We start from the raw sequence: 20,551 nt of genomic DNA, 5'->3' as shown, positions 1-20,551 counted from the left end.
CAGCCCTGTAACTCCAACACTGAAGGATCCGACGCCTCTTCTGACCTCTGCACGTGCATAGGCACCTGCAGTCCCACACACATGCACATGCACTACTACACACAAATAAAAATAAATCCTTTTTAAAAAGTACGTATAGCCAAATTTAAAGAACTGTATAACAGGAACTACCTGCAGAAGAGATTGCTACCCTGCTTTCCTCGTGGGGGTACTGGTTTAGAGATCTAAACTGGAGTCAGCAAAGTATAAGTGAGCCAAATCCAGACCCAGGCCTGATCTGTAAATCAAGGTCACTAGAACATAGACACACTCATACATGAAGTGGCCTACCCAGGGCTGCTCTTGTGACACACAGGAGGCCTAAGTTACTCCTCAGAGAACACGTGACCAGCAAAGCATAAAATATTTACTATCTGATACTTCATAGAAAAAGTACTTGGGTGACCCAGGTGATGTGAACTAAGAAAAAAAAGCGTGGGTTCTAAGTTGTGATGAGAGTCATAAGCAGTGAGAGACAGGTCAAGGCCAGCTTTAGAAAATACGTTGTAGCTGATTTCAAACTCCACAGGCAGACTATCTCAGAGGCTTAAAGGAAAATGCTAATGGGGATTAGAAGGTAAAAGTCTAAATAAAATGCAAGCTAAATGGTCCTATGCCAAAGGCTTTTTTGCATACCTGTTTTGGTGCTATTTAAAACAGGGTCTCACTATGTTCCCCAGCCTGGTGCCAAGCATCCTGATACTTCAGTTTTCTGAGTACAGGAACTACAGACATACATCACTACATCCGGCATAAAATTTTGTTGTGATGTCATATAAAAGATTTACTTGCAAAGGCTCTCTTTTTTAAGCTCTGACATCTTTCCACAAGCACATGAAAAGGATTCTTTTCATGTATTTTTTTGTCTACCTCTTCATCTAGATGCAGCTTATGGAGACAGGGATTCCTCCTATGCACCAATGAAATTCTAGTACCTAGAAGGTGATTGGCGCATAGGAGAGACACAGTCACTATTCAACAATGAGTACCAAGGGTCTTTCCTCCCACTACTTAAGAACTTTGGGACACTGAATGCCCCCAACTAGAATCTGGTAACTGTCTCTTCTAACTGCTGTGGAGGCTCAAAGCTTTAAGTAGCAATGTTTAAACTCTAGAGCACCAATTGTCTCCTTGAGAAAAGATGCCAAGAGGTAAATGGCCTTTCTGTACAATCTACACTGTGGGATAGATAAGTGTCCTGGCTAGGTTTGTTAATTTGATACAATCTAGAGTCGTTTTAAAAGACAGAACCTCAATTGAGAACATGCCTCCACTAGGTGGGCTTTTAGTGCATTTTCTTCATTGATAATGTGTGAAGGCATAGTTCACTATGGGTGATGCTACTCCTGGGCATAGTTCTGGGTGCTATAAGCAGGCTCAAGAAGCCATGTGGAGGAAGTCAGAAAGCAGCACTCCTCCATGGCCTCTGCATGAGCTCCTGCCTCCATGTTCCTGTCCTGACTTCCCTCAGTGATGGACTGTGATGTGGAAGCATAAGCAGAAATAAACCCATTCCACTCCAAATTGTTTTTGGTCACGGTGTTTCAACACAGCAACAGAAAACCTGACTAAGACACTAAAGAAGAAAACACTCCCACTGGCTTTTACATTTACAGTTTAGACTTCTGGCTTAAGCATCTTTGGTTCAGAGAAAGATGAACATTAGTGACTTTTAATGCAAATTCAAGGTTGGTAAGACTAAACTGTTTATACTTACGCTTGTGAAAACCAGGACAGAGACAGCAATAGGGCACAAATGGAGAGCAAGTTATTTGTGGAGGGCAAAGGTTGAGAACTGCATGAAGACTGAATATGAGTGAGCTCACTTTTGTGCATCTCCACAGGGGAACTGGCCCAGATACCTAAAGACTCATGTCCCTCAGAAGGGTAGATTCTTCTGGAAAAGTCTACTGCTAGAAGCAGCTGCCATTTCAAAAGGAGTAGGGGTGTGTGTGTGTGTGTGGGGGGGTGTTGTAGAAGGGAAAAGTGTAGTTACAAAACACGAACTTGTCATTTTTTTCCCCAGGAAATGTGAACTGGCTGAGCAAATGCAGAATTAAGAAATATATGAAAACCACTGACTTTCAAAACAGACCTATGCAGTCTGGCACGAACTCACTCTCTCACTTCACTGGTTAGAACACTACCTGCTCTAGTGACCTTGTCTTGGCACACTTACAAGCCCACCCAGCACCCTCATCTTAAGGCCTCTCAAGGCCTAAGGTTGATCCCTCAATCACATGTGACTCAAACACTGCGAAAGTTCTCTTACCCCAGCCAGAGTCAGGATGTTCTCCAGTGATTTGGTCATTATGAGCCGCTTCTTGGCACGAGTGACAGCAACATACAGCAAATTCCATTCATCCTCAGAAAATGACTCTAAAAAAGGAGGACAAACAATTCAAAAGCCTGCCTGCAAAAACTCATTTTATCATCTAAATGAGGTATCATAAAATCCTCACTAATGCCTTACAAGCCTCTCAACATTTGCTAGCTATATATACAAAATTTTCCTACAAATGCCAATTGAAAAAAAAAAATCGTCAATAACTAATTACACAAAAAACTTGTTTCTAGCCGGGCGGTGGTGGCGCACGCCTTTAATCCCAGCACTTGGGAGGCAGAGCCAGGCGGATCTCTGTGAGTTCAAGGCGAGCCTGGGCTACCAAGTGAGTTCCAGGAAAGGCGCAAAGCTACACAGAGAAACCCTGTCTCGAAAAACCAAAAAAAAAAAAAAAAAACTTGTTTCTTTTTAGTCTTGCTATACAGTAAATCTCAGGACTATGTTAACTAACTACTCAACATCTGCAATAAACCCAGTGGATACTAACGTGTGCAATGGACCCAGGGGATACTAGTGTACAATGAACCCAGTGGATACTAACGTGTGCAATGGACCCAGTGGGTACTAACGTGTACAATGAACCCAGTGGATACTAATGTGTGCAATGGACCCAGTGGGTACTAACGTGTACAATGAACCCAGGGGATGCTAATGTGTGCAATGGACCCAGTGGATGCTAACATGTACAATGGATCCAGTGGATATTAATGTGTGCAATGGACCCAGTGGATGCTAACGTGTGCAATGGACCCAGTGGATGCTAACGTGTGCAATGGACCCAGTGGATGCTAATGTGTGCAATGGACCCAGTGGATACTAATGTGTTTTGACCCACTTTATGTCTGGGAGGCAGATGGTAAGACTGTGGTTTACAGAGAGTATGTCATTCACAAATGAGTCTATCAGTAATTGAGGGGCAGAGCTGAACCAAGGTCTATGCTCCTCCCTGTTTCCTACAGTGTCTATCTGGATTAGTTCGTTCTAATCTGGAACTATCTCACATCATCACGGGGAAGACACATTTCCAAGCCCACCTCACATCTATCATCTCCTAGTCTCAATACCTAGCAAACTGGATCAGTCAATCTATGAACAGACTAGAAGCCAGTGAGCTGTATGTACAACCCTAAAGGGATGGACTATGCAATGTATAAATCCTATCTTAATAGAGCAGGTGTCTAAAAAAAGTATGTAAATATTAAAGGAGCTTTCCTGGTTGGGAAACTCAAAATGGTTTTATTCTGAGATTTAAAGTCAAAACAAAAACCCTGCCTGCTTTACAGACTTTAACAATGAGCCTCGAGAATCCACTGGTGAAGCAGCAATGGTAAACAGACACTCTGGGGGCTGGATACAGCGCCTGAACATGCAGGACTCTCTTTTCAACCTCTAGCACTGCAAATAATAACCAACACACGAAACTTTTTTTCTTGGTGAGTAAGTAAACTGATGTTTGGAAGTCTGCGTGAGGCTGGAACACCTAGAGACTGATGATGCAAAGCCCAAAGCTGATGGGCACTTGTGTTCACAGGGACATCATGACTCAATACCCTTTCAGCCACCTGAGAGAAAGACCTTGTGGAAGCCTGACTTCTCTAAAACCACAGTATTAAAAATCAGAAGTGTAGGAGTACGTTTGACTTTTTGTTATAGACTAGGAGGCCATCCTATCCCATCCAAACCAAAGCAGTCAACTCCAACTATAAAACAGGAGCATCCCAAAAGCTCCTGTGTCCCAACCCAGTGTTCCTTACCAACTCTGAAGTGAGGAAGCTGGGCAAGATTATGCCTGGCACAAGGCACTTTCACGAAATCATCCAAAACATGCACAGTGTCAAACTCTAAGCCTTTGGCTTTGTGCACAGTGCCCAAAATGTACTCTAGAACAGAAATGTAGCACGTTAGATGGGGGTCCCACAGGAAAAGAAACAAGAGGCAAAGCATCCTTGCAGGTGTGCCCCTGCATAGGAAAAGGGCACAGGTAGAAAAGAAGGGCCCGAGAAAGTATAAAAATTAGTCCCAGGAATACCTCAAAGTATCCTATCCAAGAGGCCAAAGAGACTTGACTAGGTCCCACACTCACTTTAGACATACAGGCACAGTGGCCCAGAGTTACACATGGCAGAGCTAGGTCTAGACAATCCTATTCCAGGGGCTTTCAAGTGCAACACAAATAAAGAGATCCTGTGGGGAAATAACTGGCTCTGCTCCTGTGTTTCTTTACTATTTAACATGGTGCTAGGGATCAACACCAGAGCCTTGTCCCTCTCCCTTAACTTAGAGCACAGCCACTGGTAGCCACAGATGCAGAGATACTTCAAGAGACCACCTGCTCCTCCTCTTGAAGGGAAGGCAACAGCTGCTTTCCTTACCTGCAAAGTCCAAATCTTCTATGTGGCATCTCTCTATCCTTTCTACTAGCTCTGGAATCCTGATATTGTATTTCTCAACTACTGCGATCTTCGCTTCCAGCTCCTTGTCCTCAGCGGCAGTCACATACCTCTTGAAGCCACTAAAGCCTTCTTTGTGTACCCATCTTCTGATGAACCTGTCTTTAATGATGAGGTTTCCTAAGGAAGACACATAGCCAGGTGAAAATGAGAGAGGTTGGCCAACATAGGGCAGCAGCTGTAGGTATTTAATGGATGGTCTCAGAGCTGGGAGACCCAGGTTTCAGTCCTGACTGGATCACTAACTCACTGTGTGTCCCTGGGCAATTATGTACAGTGTGGCCTCACAATCTCCAACTGAACATCACAAGCCATATGCTCAAAACCTCATCTGCTTCACAGAGATCTGAAACAGCATAATCCAAGGAGGAAAAGTACCACAGAAACAGCCAGGCAGCGGTGGTGCATGCCTTTAATCCCAGCACTTGGGAGGCAGAGGCAGGCAGATGTCTGTGAGTTCAAGGCCAGCCTGGTCTACAGAGCAAAATCCAGGACAGGCACCAAAACTACACAGACAAACCCTGTCTCAAACCCCCCTCCCCCCCAAAAAAAACCCCAAAAACAAAAAGAAAGAAAGAAACAAACACTAGGATTTCATCTGAGGCCCAGAGAGGGAATGGTGTGTAGCTGCTCAGGCAGGCAGAAGAATGCAGGAGAAGGTGGCTTACAGGACCAACATTGGCAATGAATGAGACTGAGAAGGAGCTGGAAAAACCTGCCAATAGTTCTAAAAATAGGCCCCAGGCATCTCCCTCAAGGAGAAGAGCAAACCCAGCTCCTCAGAGGAAGAACAAGAACCCTGACTCAGGACCAGCCCACTTCCCAACCCTGGCTGAGGGCTGCTCTCCGTGCTCCAAAGCCAGGCTGGCACTCACGTTTCCTCCGTTCTTCCTCTGGCTGAAGAAGGGTCCAAATGTCAATGATTCTGTCCAATCCAAATGATTTAATCCCCTGAAAAAAATTTCAGTGGAATTTTTTTGTTTTGTTTTGTAAAACAAAACAAATCCAGAGATGGGATCTTGAAATGAGATGGTTTCTTAGAAACAGATCACAAATATTGCCAAAGTGCGCGCGCGCGCACACACACACACACACACACACACACACACACACACACACACACAGAAAATAGAAAGCACTGAGCTATTGCCTGAAACTCTACCTATGCTTTAGAAAGGAAATCCCCAACTGCACACTGCTTTGTCATCAATAAAAAGGCAAGTTCAGTGTGCCTTCCATGAATACAATGGCTAGAACACGGACACAAATGATAACCGAACACAGCTGGCAAGCAAGATGCTCACGATCGTTTCTTGTGAGAAACAACCAGAGGGTGTCTGCTGGTCCAGTTATTCTGTAATCTAAAACCAGCTCTTGGAGGAAAGGCCCTGACTGTGCCATGGGTTTGGCCCTATTCTACCTTAGAAGCGCCTGATGGGTACTGTCTGTGACTCCAGCACTCATAAGCAACCAGGCCTAGCTCAGGAGACAGCGTGACAAGGACTCCATCTCTAACAAGTCACGTCTACAACACTGACAGTGTACCCTGCAGTTTATACCAAGTGTGTGGTTTAGCACCAAAACACATGTCACGGGTAGACGTGAACATAGAAGAGGGAGAACAGTACACTTCATATCCGACATGGATAATATTCCAAAATTACTATCTTCTTTCAATAATGAAAATGGTTATAACTTCTAGATGAAATATTAGAGATATCAATACAACAATCAAATAAATTGTGATATGTTGAGTGGAAAAAAGTGTACTTTTATGTATACCATTAACAGCAATTATGTAAAAATACACATTTTTAAGGACGACAAAAATAATTAGCAAAAATGACACTTTTAGGAAATACTGGAATTATATGTGATTTTTCCCTTTTGGTGCCAAAATTTCTATATAATACTTATTTTAAAACAAAAGAAAGGGGTATTTTATGGTTTAATATTTTACTGAATACCCAACACATAGTAGGCCCTCAAAAATATTTTTCCATAAATATCCTTTATTCATGTAACTTCAAGGTTAAACATGCCACAACATGTCATTGAATTTTCACTGCCATGAAACAGGCAAAGGCAAGGCACTGCTGTGCTTTGGGTGGAGAATGCAGCACACAAGTGCTGACTTGCCCCCAGCCACACGGGTGTTCAATTCTAGCTTCTTTCAGGGAGCTGGTTCTACCCAGTGCCATAGCTTACCTGTGGTTCCACTAATGGTTAGCATGCAGCCGTCAGAACCCAGGAACCTGACTCCACAGTCACATGTAAGGAGAGTGCTCACTCACTGATTGTCTCATAGCACAATCCAAGGGTCCAGAGTGCTCACTCACTGACTGTCTCATAGCACAATCAGTGTCCAGTCACAGGGAGGCCCAGGGAGAAGAGTCCAAAACCCAAAGGCGTTCCTGCACAAGATCCTAAGGACACTAGCACTTTCCTGGGTCTGGTCTCTGCACTGTTTCTATGTGCGAAGTAGTCAACAATGTATTCTTACCCCAATCAAATGTATCCTTGAAGGGGAGTCTCCTTCTGTCACCCGTACAGCCTCATCAAACACATTGGCATTGGTCCTGGACAGCAGAGCCACTTGTCCCTTTACGTCACCCCTGATGCCACCTGGAGACGAAAGTGCAAACTCCATAAAAATCAATATGTAGAACACAATTAACTTTGGTTAAAAAAAGGAAAGCGACAGAAAGCCTTACTCTGATGGTTCCCTCCAACCAATGTCTTTTTTCTGACTCTCTTGCAGACATCCAAGATGGTAGCTCCCACATAAGCAATTTCCACACCAAATCTAAAACTCTGTTGGAAAAAAAATACAACAAATGCAGTTACCCACCTGCTCAGAGGTATGTGAGCTCACTTCTGTCACTGGCAAGGCCTAATTCACCCTACATAGGAAGGGGACATGGAACTTCACTAAAGTAAAATCACATGGACACAAAAAGGAGCCTGATGATTGAAAAAAATTACTGTTTCTATTAACAACAGCATTTTCTCCTTTTAAAGATTTACTTTTATTATTTTTAATTAGGAATATGTTTGTGTATCTGTGTGGGGGTATGTGTATGTTAACACACAGTGTTGTCCACAGAAGCCAAAGGCAAAAGATCCTTCTAGAGCTAGTGGTAGAGGTGGTTGTGACCTAACATGGGTGCTAGGAACTTCCAGCCCCAATAATACCATTTTCCACCCTGGAACTCTGGAATGATCTATCTACCACCTGGAGTGTCCACCACACACAATCAACACTTCCTTTTCTTACACCATCTTCAGCTTCGCTCGGCCCTCAAACTTCTTGTCTCGCCTATTTGGCCCCTTTACTTCTGATCTCACACTCAAACAATTCTGTCTTCCTCTGCCAGATTAATCTTTCCCAAACACTTTAATTGAGCTGCTCTCTTGCTATGAAAAGGGATGCATAACACACAGAGAGAAAGAAATGCTCCACTCCCAACATCCTCCACTATCTGGACAGCCATCTCTACAACTATCCCTTAACACCAACTGTAAACTTTTAAGCAAAACTCCCCTCGATCCTTCTCAAGTCGTATCTTCTGTAGTTGATATTATGCAAAGGTGAAGAGAGGGCAGAGATTTTGCCCTTGCCTCTAAGACTTTTTCAACATCAACGTACAGCCTCTGTTACACGAGCATTTTCAGGATTGGGATATAGAACACTCACAGAGTGCTTGCTTGGCAAGCACAGGCCTTGGTTTCAATCCCCAATACTACAACAACAACAACAACAACAACGACAACAAAAACAAAACATTTTAAGTCAGGTGTGGTGGTGTATAACCATAATCCCTAGCACTCAAGAGGTTGAGGCTGAAGGACTGTGAGGTCAAGACCAGCCTCAGCTACATATATAGTGAGTTCTTCTCTGAAAAAAAACCAAAGCCAACATGAACAAACTCCGTATTTCTCTGCCTTGGCCCATGCTGCTCCTATCACCTTTTTACCTAGACCCTATTTTCCTGACCACATCTGCTAGAAAGACTCCAATCTTCCCAAACTTCTGTTATTCATTGCCTTTCCCCATGCATCCATAATATAATAAAACAAGGCATGCTTTGGTGAACAGTAATCATGTTGTCTATTTCATGAACTATGTCTCTATCTACATCATGAATCATGTCACATAGTTGCAACCAATACGAGGAAAACATGACTTTCAACAAGACTTTGTTGCTATAAAACTATTCAGAGTAAATCAAGATCAAATTACTTGTAAAATAAACATTGATATATGACTAAAAAAAACAAGCAACCTTATGCTATCATGTAATGGAAGAGAAAAATATGAATCTCTTTTACATAACTCCAGATAATTTATACAGATGCTCCAACGCTCACTCCTCTGTGTGGGCCTTTGCAGTGGAGGAACCTGAGTACATCCAAGCTAGCATCAACAGTCACATCCCAAATAGATAATATAAACCCTTCAAACTATGAGATGGCCCAAGCCATAACCCTGTCTAACCATGAGAAAAAGCACCTGAGAAGTCTCAGCACATATACACACACTCTCTAAAACTACTTGACCAGTACTTCTAAAAACTATCAGTGTCATCAAAAGCAAGGTTAAGTCTAATAAAATGTCACTTTAAAGAAAACTAGAAGCAGGCATGCTGTCCATAAGGCACAGTCCTAAAGCGCAAAAACTAAAGATAGATGAATGAACCATGGACTTTAGCTAAAATAATATATTGGCTTGTTATCTGTGGAAAATAAAATACACCTTCCACAGTGCTGGCACATTAAAAACTAAGAGGGAAAACAGAATGCTTGCTTACATGCTCTAGAGCCTGAGAAGCAGCACAAGCTCTTACCTGTGTGAGATAAAAGACATGGGTGTGGGGGACTGTGAACAGAGCATTCACTGCACCTCGGAAGGTATAGATCTGCTGGTGGGGGTCCCCTACAAAGATCTTCCCACATGGCTGAGACAGAACTATGTTCATGATAGCTGCAACCAATAAGAGGAGAAGTGAGAAACCCGAAGGGCAACAATCAGCGATGGCAAGGGCGACACAAAAAGAACCCCTATTTAAGAAAGGAAACAAACCAAAATTAAACCAGCCCAAGACAAACAACAAAGTTTTCTTTTCCTACAGGGCAGGCATTCTATAAAAGGGCACAATTTGCCGGGTGGTGGTGGCGCATGCCTTTAATCCCAGCACTCGGGAGGCAGAGCCAGGCGGATCTCTGTGAGTTCGAGGCCAGCCTGGGCTACCAAGTGAGTTCCAGGAGAGGCGCAAAGCTACACAGAGAAACCCTGTCTCGAAAAACCAAAAAAAAAAAAACAAAAAAAAACAAAAAAAAAAAAAACGAAAAAAAAAAGGGCACAATTTTATCTTGGGCATACTGTCTGGTACTAGGAATACAGATTATTTTTAGTCCTGGGTGAATTGATTGTAAGAAAATATACAGACAAATGTTATTTTCTATTCTAACATTATAACACCTCCAAATTACCTAGGAGGCCAAATTTTTAATATTGTCTATTATCTACTAGTCATGTAACACAAAATTTCCCTCTAACGACTACCATTTCTCACTCAGCATGAGGCTAGGTCCCTATATTCTGATGAGGTAGTCACTCAGCATCTTAAGGACAACTTTAGTAAAACATATGGAGGAAGATAAATCTACTTCAGGCGTGGGCAACAGACAACTATGGAAATCTTAGGTCTAATTTCTGACAGACTAAGAATCATTTGCTCCTCTTCATTACTAATAAGAACAGCCAACTTATTCCATGTATGAGTCCTCTTACATAATCATGATGTTGTTTCTATGTATTTGAGACTACTGATGTCCTAAATAGTTTATCACCTGGGGTACAGTCCTGGGCCTCATCCACAAAGATGGCGTCAAAAGAGGCAAGCAAAGGCTTGCTCAGCTGCCAGAGCTTCAAATAGCCTAGAAGAGAGTAGGCACCAAGAGTCATAACTCATAAGCAGAGCCGCTCCATCTAACAGACACCCATGCTAGGAAGGCTGCCTACCATCATGTGTCATTTGGTATGCCTCTTCTTTGCATTCCCCCAGCTTCCGCATGTTGTCCCAAAGTCGGCTTGCTTCATGGACACCATTCTAAAAAGCAAGTGACATGGGAACCCAAAGTTTAAGACCCTGGAAGAGACAGTACCCTGAAATCACACTTCTGCTTCCACATAATACAGTGGGAGCAAAGACGCCATCCCAGAAAAGAGGGGACCACCCCTTCCAGGGCTCCACAGAGTTTTAACACTGAGATCTCAAGCGCTCAGAGGGTGTGAGGCTGGGGCTCCAGCAGAGCAAAGATCAAAGACCTCGACAGCTGATGAATCACAAAGATCCAACTGTTTTTGTAGACTCACTGCTGACAATACATTTAAAAAAAAAGTCTAGCCGGGCGGTGGTGGCAAAAGCCTTTAATTCCAACACTTGGGAGGCAGAGGCAGGTGGATCTCTATGAGTTCAAGGCCAGCCTGACCACAGAGCAAGTTCCAGGACAGGCTCCATAGCTACACAGAGAAACCCTGTCTCAAAAAACAACAACAACAAAAATCTATTAGGGAACGGATTTTACACAAGCAAAATGTGTGTAGAGCCATTAAAAAAAAAAAAAGAAAGGAGATTCCCAATCACTGAGGAAGAACTGAGCTCTTACAAACTGTGGGCAAGTCCTTCTGTGTCTGTCCTTACCTGGTATGTGGGAAACTCAGGTGGGTGATAAAACAGACACTTGTCTGTGGTCCAGCACTAGGGAAGCTGATGCAGGAGGATCTTGAGTTTGAGATTAGCCTGGGTCACAGAGACCCTTTCCCCGCCAAAATCAGAGACAAACAAAAACCCAGCAGGACTACTACGAGAGTTAAGGGAGATGCCTGCTCCTTATAGGAGAAGATCCCACGTGATTCCCACTTGTCATGACAGGCTTTTGTCTTGCCTGTCCATTTTCAACTTTCTAGAAGGGGTTCTGGGGAAATGAAAGACAAAGATCATACCAGGTCCCTCCCTCATTCTGAATACACTGGACTCACCAGCTTCTCACTCTGTTCAACCATGACTCTCTGTCCTTGGCTATTCTTGCACCAAATGGGCACGTGATCGATAGTTAGCTCTTCATCAGCTGATGCAAAGAAGTTTTCTAAAGTCTTACACACTAACTTGGCCCTTATGAATCCACCTTTCCCTTCAGCAAGGACGGAGTTAACCATGAAGGGTGTTAACTTGAAGAGATTCAACTTCTTCTTCAGCTGGTACCTGTAATGCATACCCCAAGTGAATGGCATTGGGCTTCACAGGCATTGTGGTATTTACTGTATCCCCAGTTCTCATCATCGACAAGGTAATTCCAGGTATCATACACAGGAGAGGTTTTAAAAACCAGAAAACCATTGGGCTTCACAGGCATTGTGGTATTTACGTATCCCTAGTTCTCATCACTGACAATCTAATTCCAGGTATCATACATAGGAGAGGTTTTAAAAACCAAAAAACCACATCTGAACTGAGACGGCTTGCCCTAAACTTTTATGAACTCATAAATGACAACCCAGAGTGGTACGAATCAGCTCACAGCAGATACTACTGGTTTGGGTGTGGTTCATGCTCCAAAAAAATCTCTCCCCCACCCAACAAGATACCTACAGTTCAGCCTTCATGCCCCCAAAGCCTCAGGTGTATGAGAGTTTCACCCTCCCCAGGAGTGCCTAAAACTCTTCAGAATTTGACATACTGAACTTTAATGCCCGGATTCCAGAGAAACACAAATTCCTTCTCAGTGAGATAGCGATTTGTAAACCAAGTATTTTTATAGTGCAAAAGTACAATATCAAAGCTCTTTTTCTATCTCTTGCTTCTACACAGTGAGAACAGCATGATAATTTTTAGAGTATGATCGTAACGACCATCACATGACAACAGTGGCCACGGGACATGACGCCAGCACTTGAGATGCTCACTTTCGCCCGACGTGACTGTAGGCCATGGAGTGGAAGGTTTTGCAGATGACATTGCTGGGGAAGACAAGCTCAGCCTGCTTTGCGATGCTCTTGTTGAATGTGACATACAGAAACCTGCTCTGAGACCACTTCTCAGCATACTTGACCAGGGTAGACGTTTTCCCAGTGCCTGTGGAAGCCAAGAGGAAAGAATGTGACCCTCTGACTACACAAATCATGCACCAGGATCCTCATTCGGGTGTTTTCTCAGGCTTATTCTTCCTCTGACCTAAGACTAACATCAATATTGATAAAAGTAGTACCATGAAAGGAGTAGGAGACCCCCTCACCTAAGATTAAGGTGGCTGGGATCTTGGCTCTGGCCAAGCAGGAACGGGCAAGCCGCTTGATCTCACTGACTTGTTCTGTGAGTGTGTGAGGACAAAGTCCCCAGAAGCAAGAACTCAGCAGCAGTTAGCTGGTGTTGCATTAGTGGTCATCCATGTCTCTGAGGCCAGAACATACAGAAGACTCAAGGAGTCCTCTGATCCACCAGCTCTTCTTTCTAACATTCATCCAATTATTCAGCTATTCAATCTGTGTTTCATTTAACAAATATTGACTGAATACTTATTTCATGGTCACCTATGTGCCAAGCAATGAGAAATAATAGAAAGATAATCTAGTTAGAAATAAACACCAACACGAGGTAAAACCAGGTAACAAAATGAGAATGTAAAGATAGCATAGGGCAGGAAAAAGAAAAAGAGTGAGAACTAGAAATAAAAATGGTCTCCTTTGGAAGGTGAGACTCTGGGAACATGACTCCTCCTTCCCAGTCTAAGAAGGCTGCTCTGCAGATGCTCGTGGAACAAGCAGACATTTATAGAACAATGTCCGTGATGGCTACTTCTACCGTACTACGGTAATTAGGTTCGATCAATTAGCAAACTGGTTACATTAAGAGTTCAGCAATCAGATATTTGGGATTCAAATCATTAAAAAGGCCTTCATCAGGAAGAGACAGAAGTGACGAGAGTCAACACAGCACGACAGAAAAAGAAAGAGAAATGGGGTGGGGAGGAGAAAGAAGGGAGGAAAGAAGGCATCCCGGAGACAGATTCAACTGATCCTGGCTCTGCCACTTGCTTATCTGAACTAAAGTAAGTCTCTCTGCATGTCAATGTCTTCATAAAATAAGGCTATCTAACCAACCTCACAGAATGCTGCTGGAACCAGCACCACGGCAGGCCACTGCACGTGTTTAACAAATGTGGCCAGCAGGGTATCAGAGTAGAAAAGCAGCAGGAAGGGATTGCAGATGGAAAAAAATATCATCAGCCAAAGTTAAGAGAAGACTGCAAGTATTTCAGGAGACTAAGATCAGAGGCACAAGTGACTATACATTTAGGAAAGCGGGCTGAACCAAGAGAGGCCCTTCAAGACATCACCCTACAAGACTAGGGAGCTACTGAACCCTGTTAAGCAGATTGATATGGCCTGCCTCTCCACAAGGAATTGCTGACTGAGAATGTACAGGAGGGACTCACTCTACCTCACTGACAGACTCCATAAAATAATGCCTAGGAACTATCTGTCTAAGCAGGAATCCAATGTAGGTATTCTAAACAATGATAAGAGAAAATCAGTACTTCTTGGCTGGCTGCTTTGGGGACTGATTAAAGTAATTAAATAAAGTCAGAGTGCTCCAGTAGGTATTGGGAAGGGGATACAGTGATTAGCCAGCAGAAGCAACCACATCATGAACCTGATGCTATACTCCAGGAACCTGACAGGAGCTCCCTTACCTGCAAATGCCATAATTTTTACCACTTGGAGAGGCTCCATCTTATGGTTCAGAATCAGCTGTTGTTCATGTGTTAGTTGGATAGATGTTTTCTTGCTATAATCATTACAGAAGAGAAATTAGAAAAACAGAAAGGAATTAAAAAGCCCCAGGGACGGCCAGTCCAAAAACCAAACAAGCAAACTTGATACACAACTGTAGACCCCCAATATGCCTCCCCTGAAGGGCGCTGAATGTTCTGAAACTAGATTAAGATGCTACTGTATAGCTCAATAAATCTACTAAAAACCACCAAACTCAAAATGGGTGAAAATCAATGTAAATCATGCCTCAATAAAGTGATCAAAGCCAAACACCTCTTGTCCTCACACATGAAAAAGAGTCAAGAAAGGAAGTCAAACCAGCATTGTGGTTCATGTCTGTATCCCAGCGCTCAGGAGGCTGAGGCCAGAGGAGTGTGGACTTTTTGAATTCAAGACTAGCCTGGGCTGCATATTGAGACTTTGTCTCAAAAAAGAATAGAAGACCAAGCACACACCCACATATAATGCATACATACCCTGGCCAGACAGATGGCTCCTCTTTAACTTTGGTGGCCTGGGTACAGGAATTCTCCTGAAGATATAGGCAATAGAAAATGTTGTAGTGAATCCTAATGGGGGAAAAAAGTAGATTTAGAGACTTCCAAATTTAACTCATAATCTATCTCATTTTTCCTTGGATGTATTTCAACTCCTTACCATTTCCAAAAAGAATATTCCTATTACATTTCAGTGAAAAAATGGAAAGACTTCAGTCTCTGCAGCTGACAGAAGCACTTCTGGGAATCCCAGGCCTGAGAAACAGGCACTGTCTTCTCTGTGTAGCATCACACAGAGGAAACAAGGACATGCTCTTGAGGGAAAGAGTACTATCGTGATCTTAAGAGACAAGCAATCAACAGAGCAGAAGATCCACCAGAAAGCAGGCATAAACACCACTTACGACAATGTGAACCCTGCTTAAATAATGCAACCTTACTGCCAAACGTAAAGCCATCTTTCTGGACCTCAGGTGCTCTTCTGCCTGGTGACACTGGTTTAGAGGCATGGATAACATTCCCCTTTAAAAGCTCCAAAGGAAAGGTGCTTCACGGCTAGTAAGATGAGAACACCAAAGACAAGATGTCAGAACAGCTCAAGGGGACCAGAGATGACAAAACTAGTCAGCAGAGGAACGAGACATAAAGTCAGTCCACCCAAAGCAACTCCAAAACGTGTCGTGTGCACACTGAGCCCACATTTAGCAACCTGGAACACTAATTCCCCAGTCAAGTGCTCTGCTCCACTCCAGAGTGAGGGAGCTGATCTCAAAGCCTCACTCTTTTTGATGAAAAGAGGTACCTTTAGTAACATTTCAGGAGCTGGACATACAACCAGATCAATAAACCACGCTACTCTGGGCTGAACTGTGCCCCCCTGAAACTCAAAAGCGGAAGCCCTAATACCAAAAGTGACTTTTGGAAGAAAGGAAGGAAGGAGAGAATTAAGATTCAGTGCCGTGACAAAGCTCCGGCCGTGATCCACTAGTACTACCATTTTTACAAGAAGAGACACTATCAAGTGCTCTGTCTCCCTGCCCCCATCTCTCTCTTGTTGGGATACAGAGAAGATGACTCACTAGGAACCCAACCTTACCACCTTGTTCTTGGATCTCCAGCCTCCAAAAGGGCAAGAAAGCAAATGTCTGTGGCTTAAGCTACCTGGTCTATGGTGCTGTTATGGTGTTTATACACACTCAGAATCCTAAGTATCCATTTGCTTAGGAGGACACTGTTCTTCATTTGATCATCTGTCTTGGTGAAATCTTAGAGAACTTCTTGCCCCAGGTCTCAGTACCATGGAGTGGGCTAGAACATAAACCAGTTAACAAACTGAACGTAACTTGGGAATAGATGATAGGACACTACTGGAGTATAGTGTTCTATACTGTCTTACCAAGGATGACAGGGTCACTGCTGTGTTTCTCTCAGGGCTCACTAATCCCAGGGGCCAGTCTTTTTCTAGAGAAGAAATCCTCAGGGTTTCTGCTTCTCTAGAACTGGCTGCATGATGGCTGCCTGTCTCCACCACTTCAGATGAGAGGGCGGGCCATTCCGTTTATACCACCCATACTCAGAATCTTCAAGATCTTCCTTCCTCTGGTCCCCAGACAGCTCTCATAATCTTGCACTAGTTTCTCCCATATTCAATGTACTCCTGCCACACTGGACTTCCCTGGTATTTATCAAATTCATTCCAACTTTGGGCCCTTAAATTACCTATTCCTTTGTATTGCATGAAATATACAGAATATACAAATTCATAGAGACAGAAAGATTAGACGTTATTTCAAGATGGAGAAGAAAGGAAAATAGAGCAATGATTTCCTAAGTACAGAATCTCTGTTTTGTGTGATGGAAAAGCCCCACAAATGGACAGTAGTATCAGGACATAATATCATGAATGTAATACATCAACACAATTAATGTAATTAATGAATATCATAGTTATTGAAAAAATTACCTACTCTTTCTCTTAAAATGCTCTTTCCCATAACCCATAACTCAAAATGGAGGTTCCTCCTTGACATTCAGACTTGCTCATGCCATCCAAAGCAACACTCCCCACCTCCCTCTCACTGCTACACTCCCATTACAGCACACCTCAGTCCCTAAGGCGCCTCCTCCCGTGCTCACGCACTGCCTGTCCGCTTGCACTGGACAAGCTCCACGTTAACTATCTTCACAGCGGACTCCTTGTGCCTGGACAATTTCCAGCTTGCTATTTATCTTCTAATATTTTATCACTGTCAAGATAACTCTGTATGAGCAACCAACACTCTAGGCCTTTCTCACATTAAGAAGATACAGTCATTAAGACTCCCATGATCCTATAATCTGCTCGAAAGTGAGCAAGGAAGAAAGAAAATGCTAATGTTTTCCTAGGAAAATGTAGCCAGGTGTGAATACAGTGAGGAATTTCACCTTCACCTACAGCTCAACACACAGAACATAGAAACTACGTGAAGAAATCTCAGTTGACCATCACATGATATTCATGAAACACTTGGGATTGCTTTTCCACAGCTTAGTCCCCTTATACTGTACCCAGGGAAAAAGGAGGAACTAGGACAAGTCTAGGACCTTGTCACTTTATCATAGCATCTCTCTTCCTCCAGGGTGTTACCTATTGCTGATGTTAATCCCCTTCTCCCTCATGGCATAAAGGAGCACAGCTATGCAGTATAAGGTCTCGGTGACATCTGGCATGGTCACTGTGGAGCTGGGTCTCCTGAGGCAGAAGAGCAGATGCTGGATGTCATTCACGCAGCTGGAGAGGAGCACCATGGCAGCCACCAAGGCCCAGACGTTAATGCCCTTCAAAGAGAAGTATACAGGATAAGAGGAGAATCCAGACCCAGCCACAATCTGGATACTAGTGAGGAAACTGATGGACATGTCCAGCTTCTTATTTTACTGTATCTCTGTAGTAAGACTTTTAATCTCTCTGCCCCTTTCAAATTACTCAATGTGTCAACAAGAGAAGAGCCCCTCAGGGGCTAGAGAAATAGCTCAGTGGTTAAGAGTACTTGCTGTTCTAGTAGAGGACTCAGGGTCAGTTCCCAGCACCTATATGGCAGCTCACAATTCCTGTTAACTCCAGTTCCACAGGATCTCTTAAGTTCCTGCACACATGTGCACACCTACCCTTAGGCACACATTCACATAGAAAAATATAAATACACATACTGGGTTGTTTTTGTTTTTCAAGACAGGGTTTCTCTGTGTAGCCCTGGCTGTCCTGGAACTTGCTCTATAGACCAGGCTGGCCTCAAACTCAGAGATCCACCTGCCTCTGCTAGGATTAAAGGCATGTATCACCACTGTCTGGCTTATATTGTTATTAAAAGGGCTATCATAAAGAAACCCTATCATTCCAAGTGTTCAGAGGCTAGATAACTAGCATTCAGGAATATTTTAGAGAACTCCTCAACAGAACAGACTAAACGCTTTGTAAAATTCCTTCCAAATGCAAGAAGCTGCAAAGGACCTTTGATTTCTCCAAAGAGACCATTAACAAAATTAATGCTACTCAGAGATTCAATAAAAAATTTAAAAATATATATAATCTTCAACTAATCTTAACCACCAACATACTTGTAGTGAGAAATGATGTCACCATCCCTCTGAGTACCCCCACAGCCTCTTAGTTCACATACCCCAGCAGCTGCATAGAGGTCAGGTAGTTGTTGACGCATGCACGCCTCAGCCTCCAAAAGTAGAGGATGATCCCTCAGGCTCCACAGCACCCTCTCAGGGTCTACACTTGGGGAGCATTTGGTGGTGGCTGTATATCTGTAAAATACTCAGGAAATGAGTCCAGAAGGAAGACAATCGTGAGCAAAGACATATGAGGAAGGTCTTCGAAAACTGTCTCCCAAACAGGAGGAAAGGCACTCACCGTATGAGGTTCAGCACACATAAGTCTGAGTCCTTTTCTATGCCATGGCTCAAGAGGATGCCATCCACTTTGCTGACAGCCTGCTCTTCATTTATCAAGTATCGATGATACAGCTTTTTCCAAGGAATGAACTACGTAGTTGAAAAACAAAATGAAATAACATCCAGGCCATGATTCTTAAAAAGAATGGGCCACAACAAAGAAAACCTTCAACCAAGTACAAGTACAGCTCCCAATCCAAAGCTGGGCTAGCTTTTCCTAGTCTGAAGCACCAGATGAGCAGCATTTCCAAGCTCCAAAAGCCATACTGACCTTAGGTCAACAACTGTCACATGACACAAAGGGAAGGTGTTATGGAATGATAATGCTACACAGTGACATCTTCACCAAGATGTGATAACAGAGAGAGTAACACCATATAGTAGAGTGCATAGATAGGAAGCAAACATTGTCAGAACTGAAGGAAGAAGCAGATGCAGAGATGTGTTAAGGAGATGCTAGATGTGAACAGCACTACAGACTACTGAACCTAACAAATCCATACAGATGCTCCATCCAACAGCAGTAAAATCCATACTCATCCCAAGCCACATGAACATTCTCCATGTTGGATGACATATTGGGTCATAAAGCCAGTCAATCCATTGAAATGGCTGAAGTTATACCACAAATCTTTTCAGTAACAACATGAGGACACTAAAATCAAGGCAGCAGGAAAACAATGCTACCTACAACTTAAATCAGGCCTTCCTGTTCTTGAGATGAAGTGTCACCATGTAGCTGAGGCTGGCCTGGTACTAATTATGTATAGCTGAGGCCAGTCTTAAACTCATGGTCCTCCTACCACCACCTCCCTAGTGCTGGGATAGAGGCATGTATCAGTGCATCTGGCTTTACAGTGCAACCTTGGAATAACCAATGGGTCAAAGGAGAAATCACAAACAAAGAAAGTGCCCTAAAACAGGTGAAAATAAAGACACAACCCAGCAAAACTTATGAGACACTGTGAAAACAGCACTCGTCAGCAAGCTTACAGTTAAAATGCTTCTTTTTACAACAGAGAAGGATTGAGCATTTGGTAGAACATTTGCCTAGAATATGCAAGTCATAGTTTCAATCCCTAGCACTGAAAAAGACCTGAAAAGAGCAAACTACCTTCATACCTCAAAGAACAACAAAAAAAGAACTAAACTCAAAACCAGCAGAGAAAGGAAAGTACAAAGAGCTGAGCCTAACTGGACATAGAAGTGCACATCTGTAACCAGGGCTGGGAGGTGGAAGCAGGAGGGTGGAGAGTTTGAGGGTAGTCTGGAATGCATAAAGACTGCCTAAAAACAGCTATAACAGTAATGATACTCAAAGCAACCCTTAGCTAGATCAACTAAGAAAAATGAAAAGAAACATTAAAATTAATGCCATAGAAGTAAAAAGCCTATAAGGGAAAAAAAGGGGGGGATAAATTCCTAGAAACACACATCCTAA

The 20,551-nt window shown here is 43.2% G+C and overlaps 1 protein-coding gene across 2 annotated transcripts in view; it reads right to left on the bottom strand.

Annotated features, from left to right (window-relative positions):
• Positions 1–20,551, bottom strand: part of Fbh1 (F-box DNA helicase 1) — a 39,085-nt gene that overhangs the window by 3,094 nt on the left and 15,440 nt on the right. For both annotated transcript variants that reach the window (XM_059263491.1, XM_059263490.1), the window contains exons 4-19: positions 19,070–19,200; positions 18,828–18,963; positions 17,795–17,985; positions 15,148–15,240; positions 14,590–14,684; positions 12,803–12,971; positions 11,879–12,101; positions 10,859–10,946; positions 10,687–10,773; positions 9,681–9,817; positions 7,548–7,647; positions 7,337–7,458; positions 5,709–5,784; positions 4,756–4,953; positions 4,138–4,263; positions 2,312–2,418 (exon numbers count right to left, since the gene is read on the bottom strand). In XM_059263491.1, coding sequence (XP_059119474.1) covers positions 2,312–2,418; positions 4,138–4,263; positions 4,756–4,953; positions 5,709–5,784; positions 7,337–7,458; positions 7,548–7,647; positions 9,681–9,817; positions 10,687–10,773; positions 10,859–10,946; positions 11,879–12,101; positions 12,803–12,971; positions 14,590–14,684; positions 15,148–15,240; positions 17,795–17,985; positions 18,828–18,963; positions 19,070–19,200 — 2,079 coding nt within the window. The remainder of the gene's footprint in view (positions 1–2,311; positions 2,419–4,137; positions 4,264–4,755; positions 4,954–5,708; positions 5,785–7,336; positions 7,459–7,547; positions 7,648–9,680; positions 9,818–10,686; positions 10,774–10,858; positions 10,947–11,878; positions 12,102–12,802; positions 12,972–14,589; positions 14,685–15,147; positions 15,241–17,794; positions 17,986–18,827; positions 18,964–19,069; positions 19,201–20,551) is intronic.

This window comes from Peromyscus eremicus, chromosome 5 (assembly GCF_949786415.1).
Source record: "Peromyscus eremicus chromosome 5, PerEre_H2_v1, whole genome shotgun sequence".
NCBI classification, from domain to species: domain Eukaryota; kingdom Metazoa; phylum Chordata; class Mammalia; order Rodentia; family Cricetidae; genus Peromyscus; species Peromyscus eremicus.
Note: the sequence above shows the minus strand (reverse complement) of the source record. Positions and strands in the feature narration are given on the sequence as shown.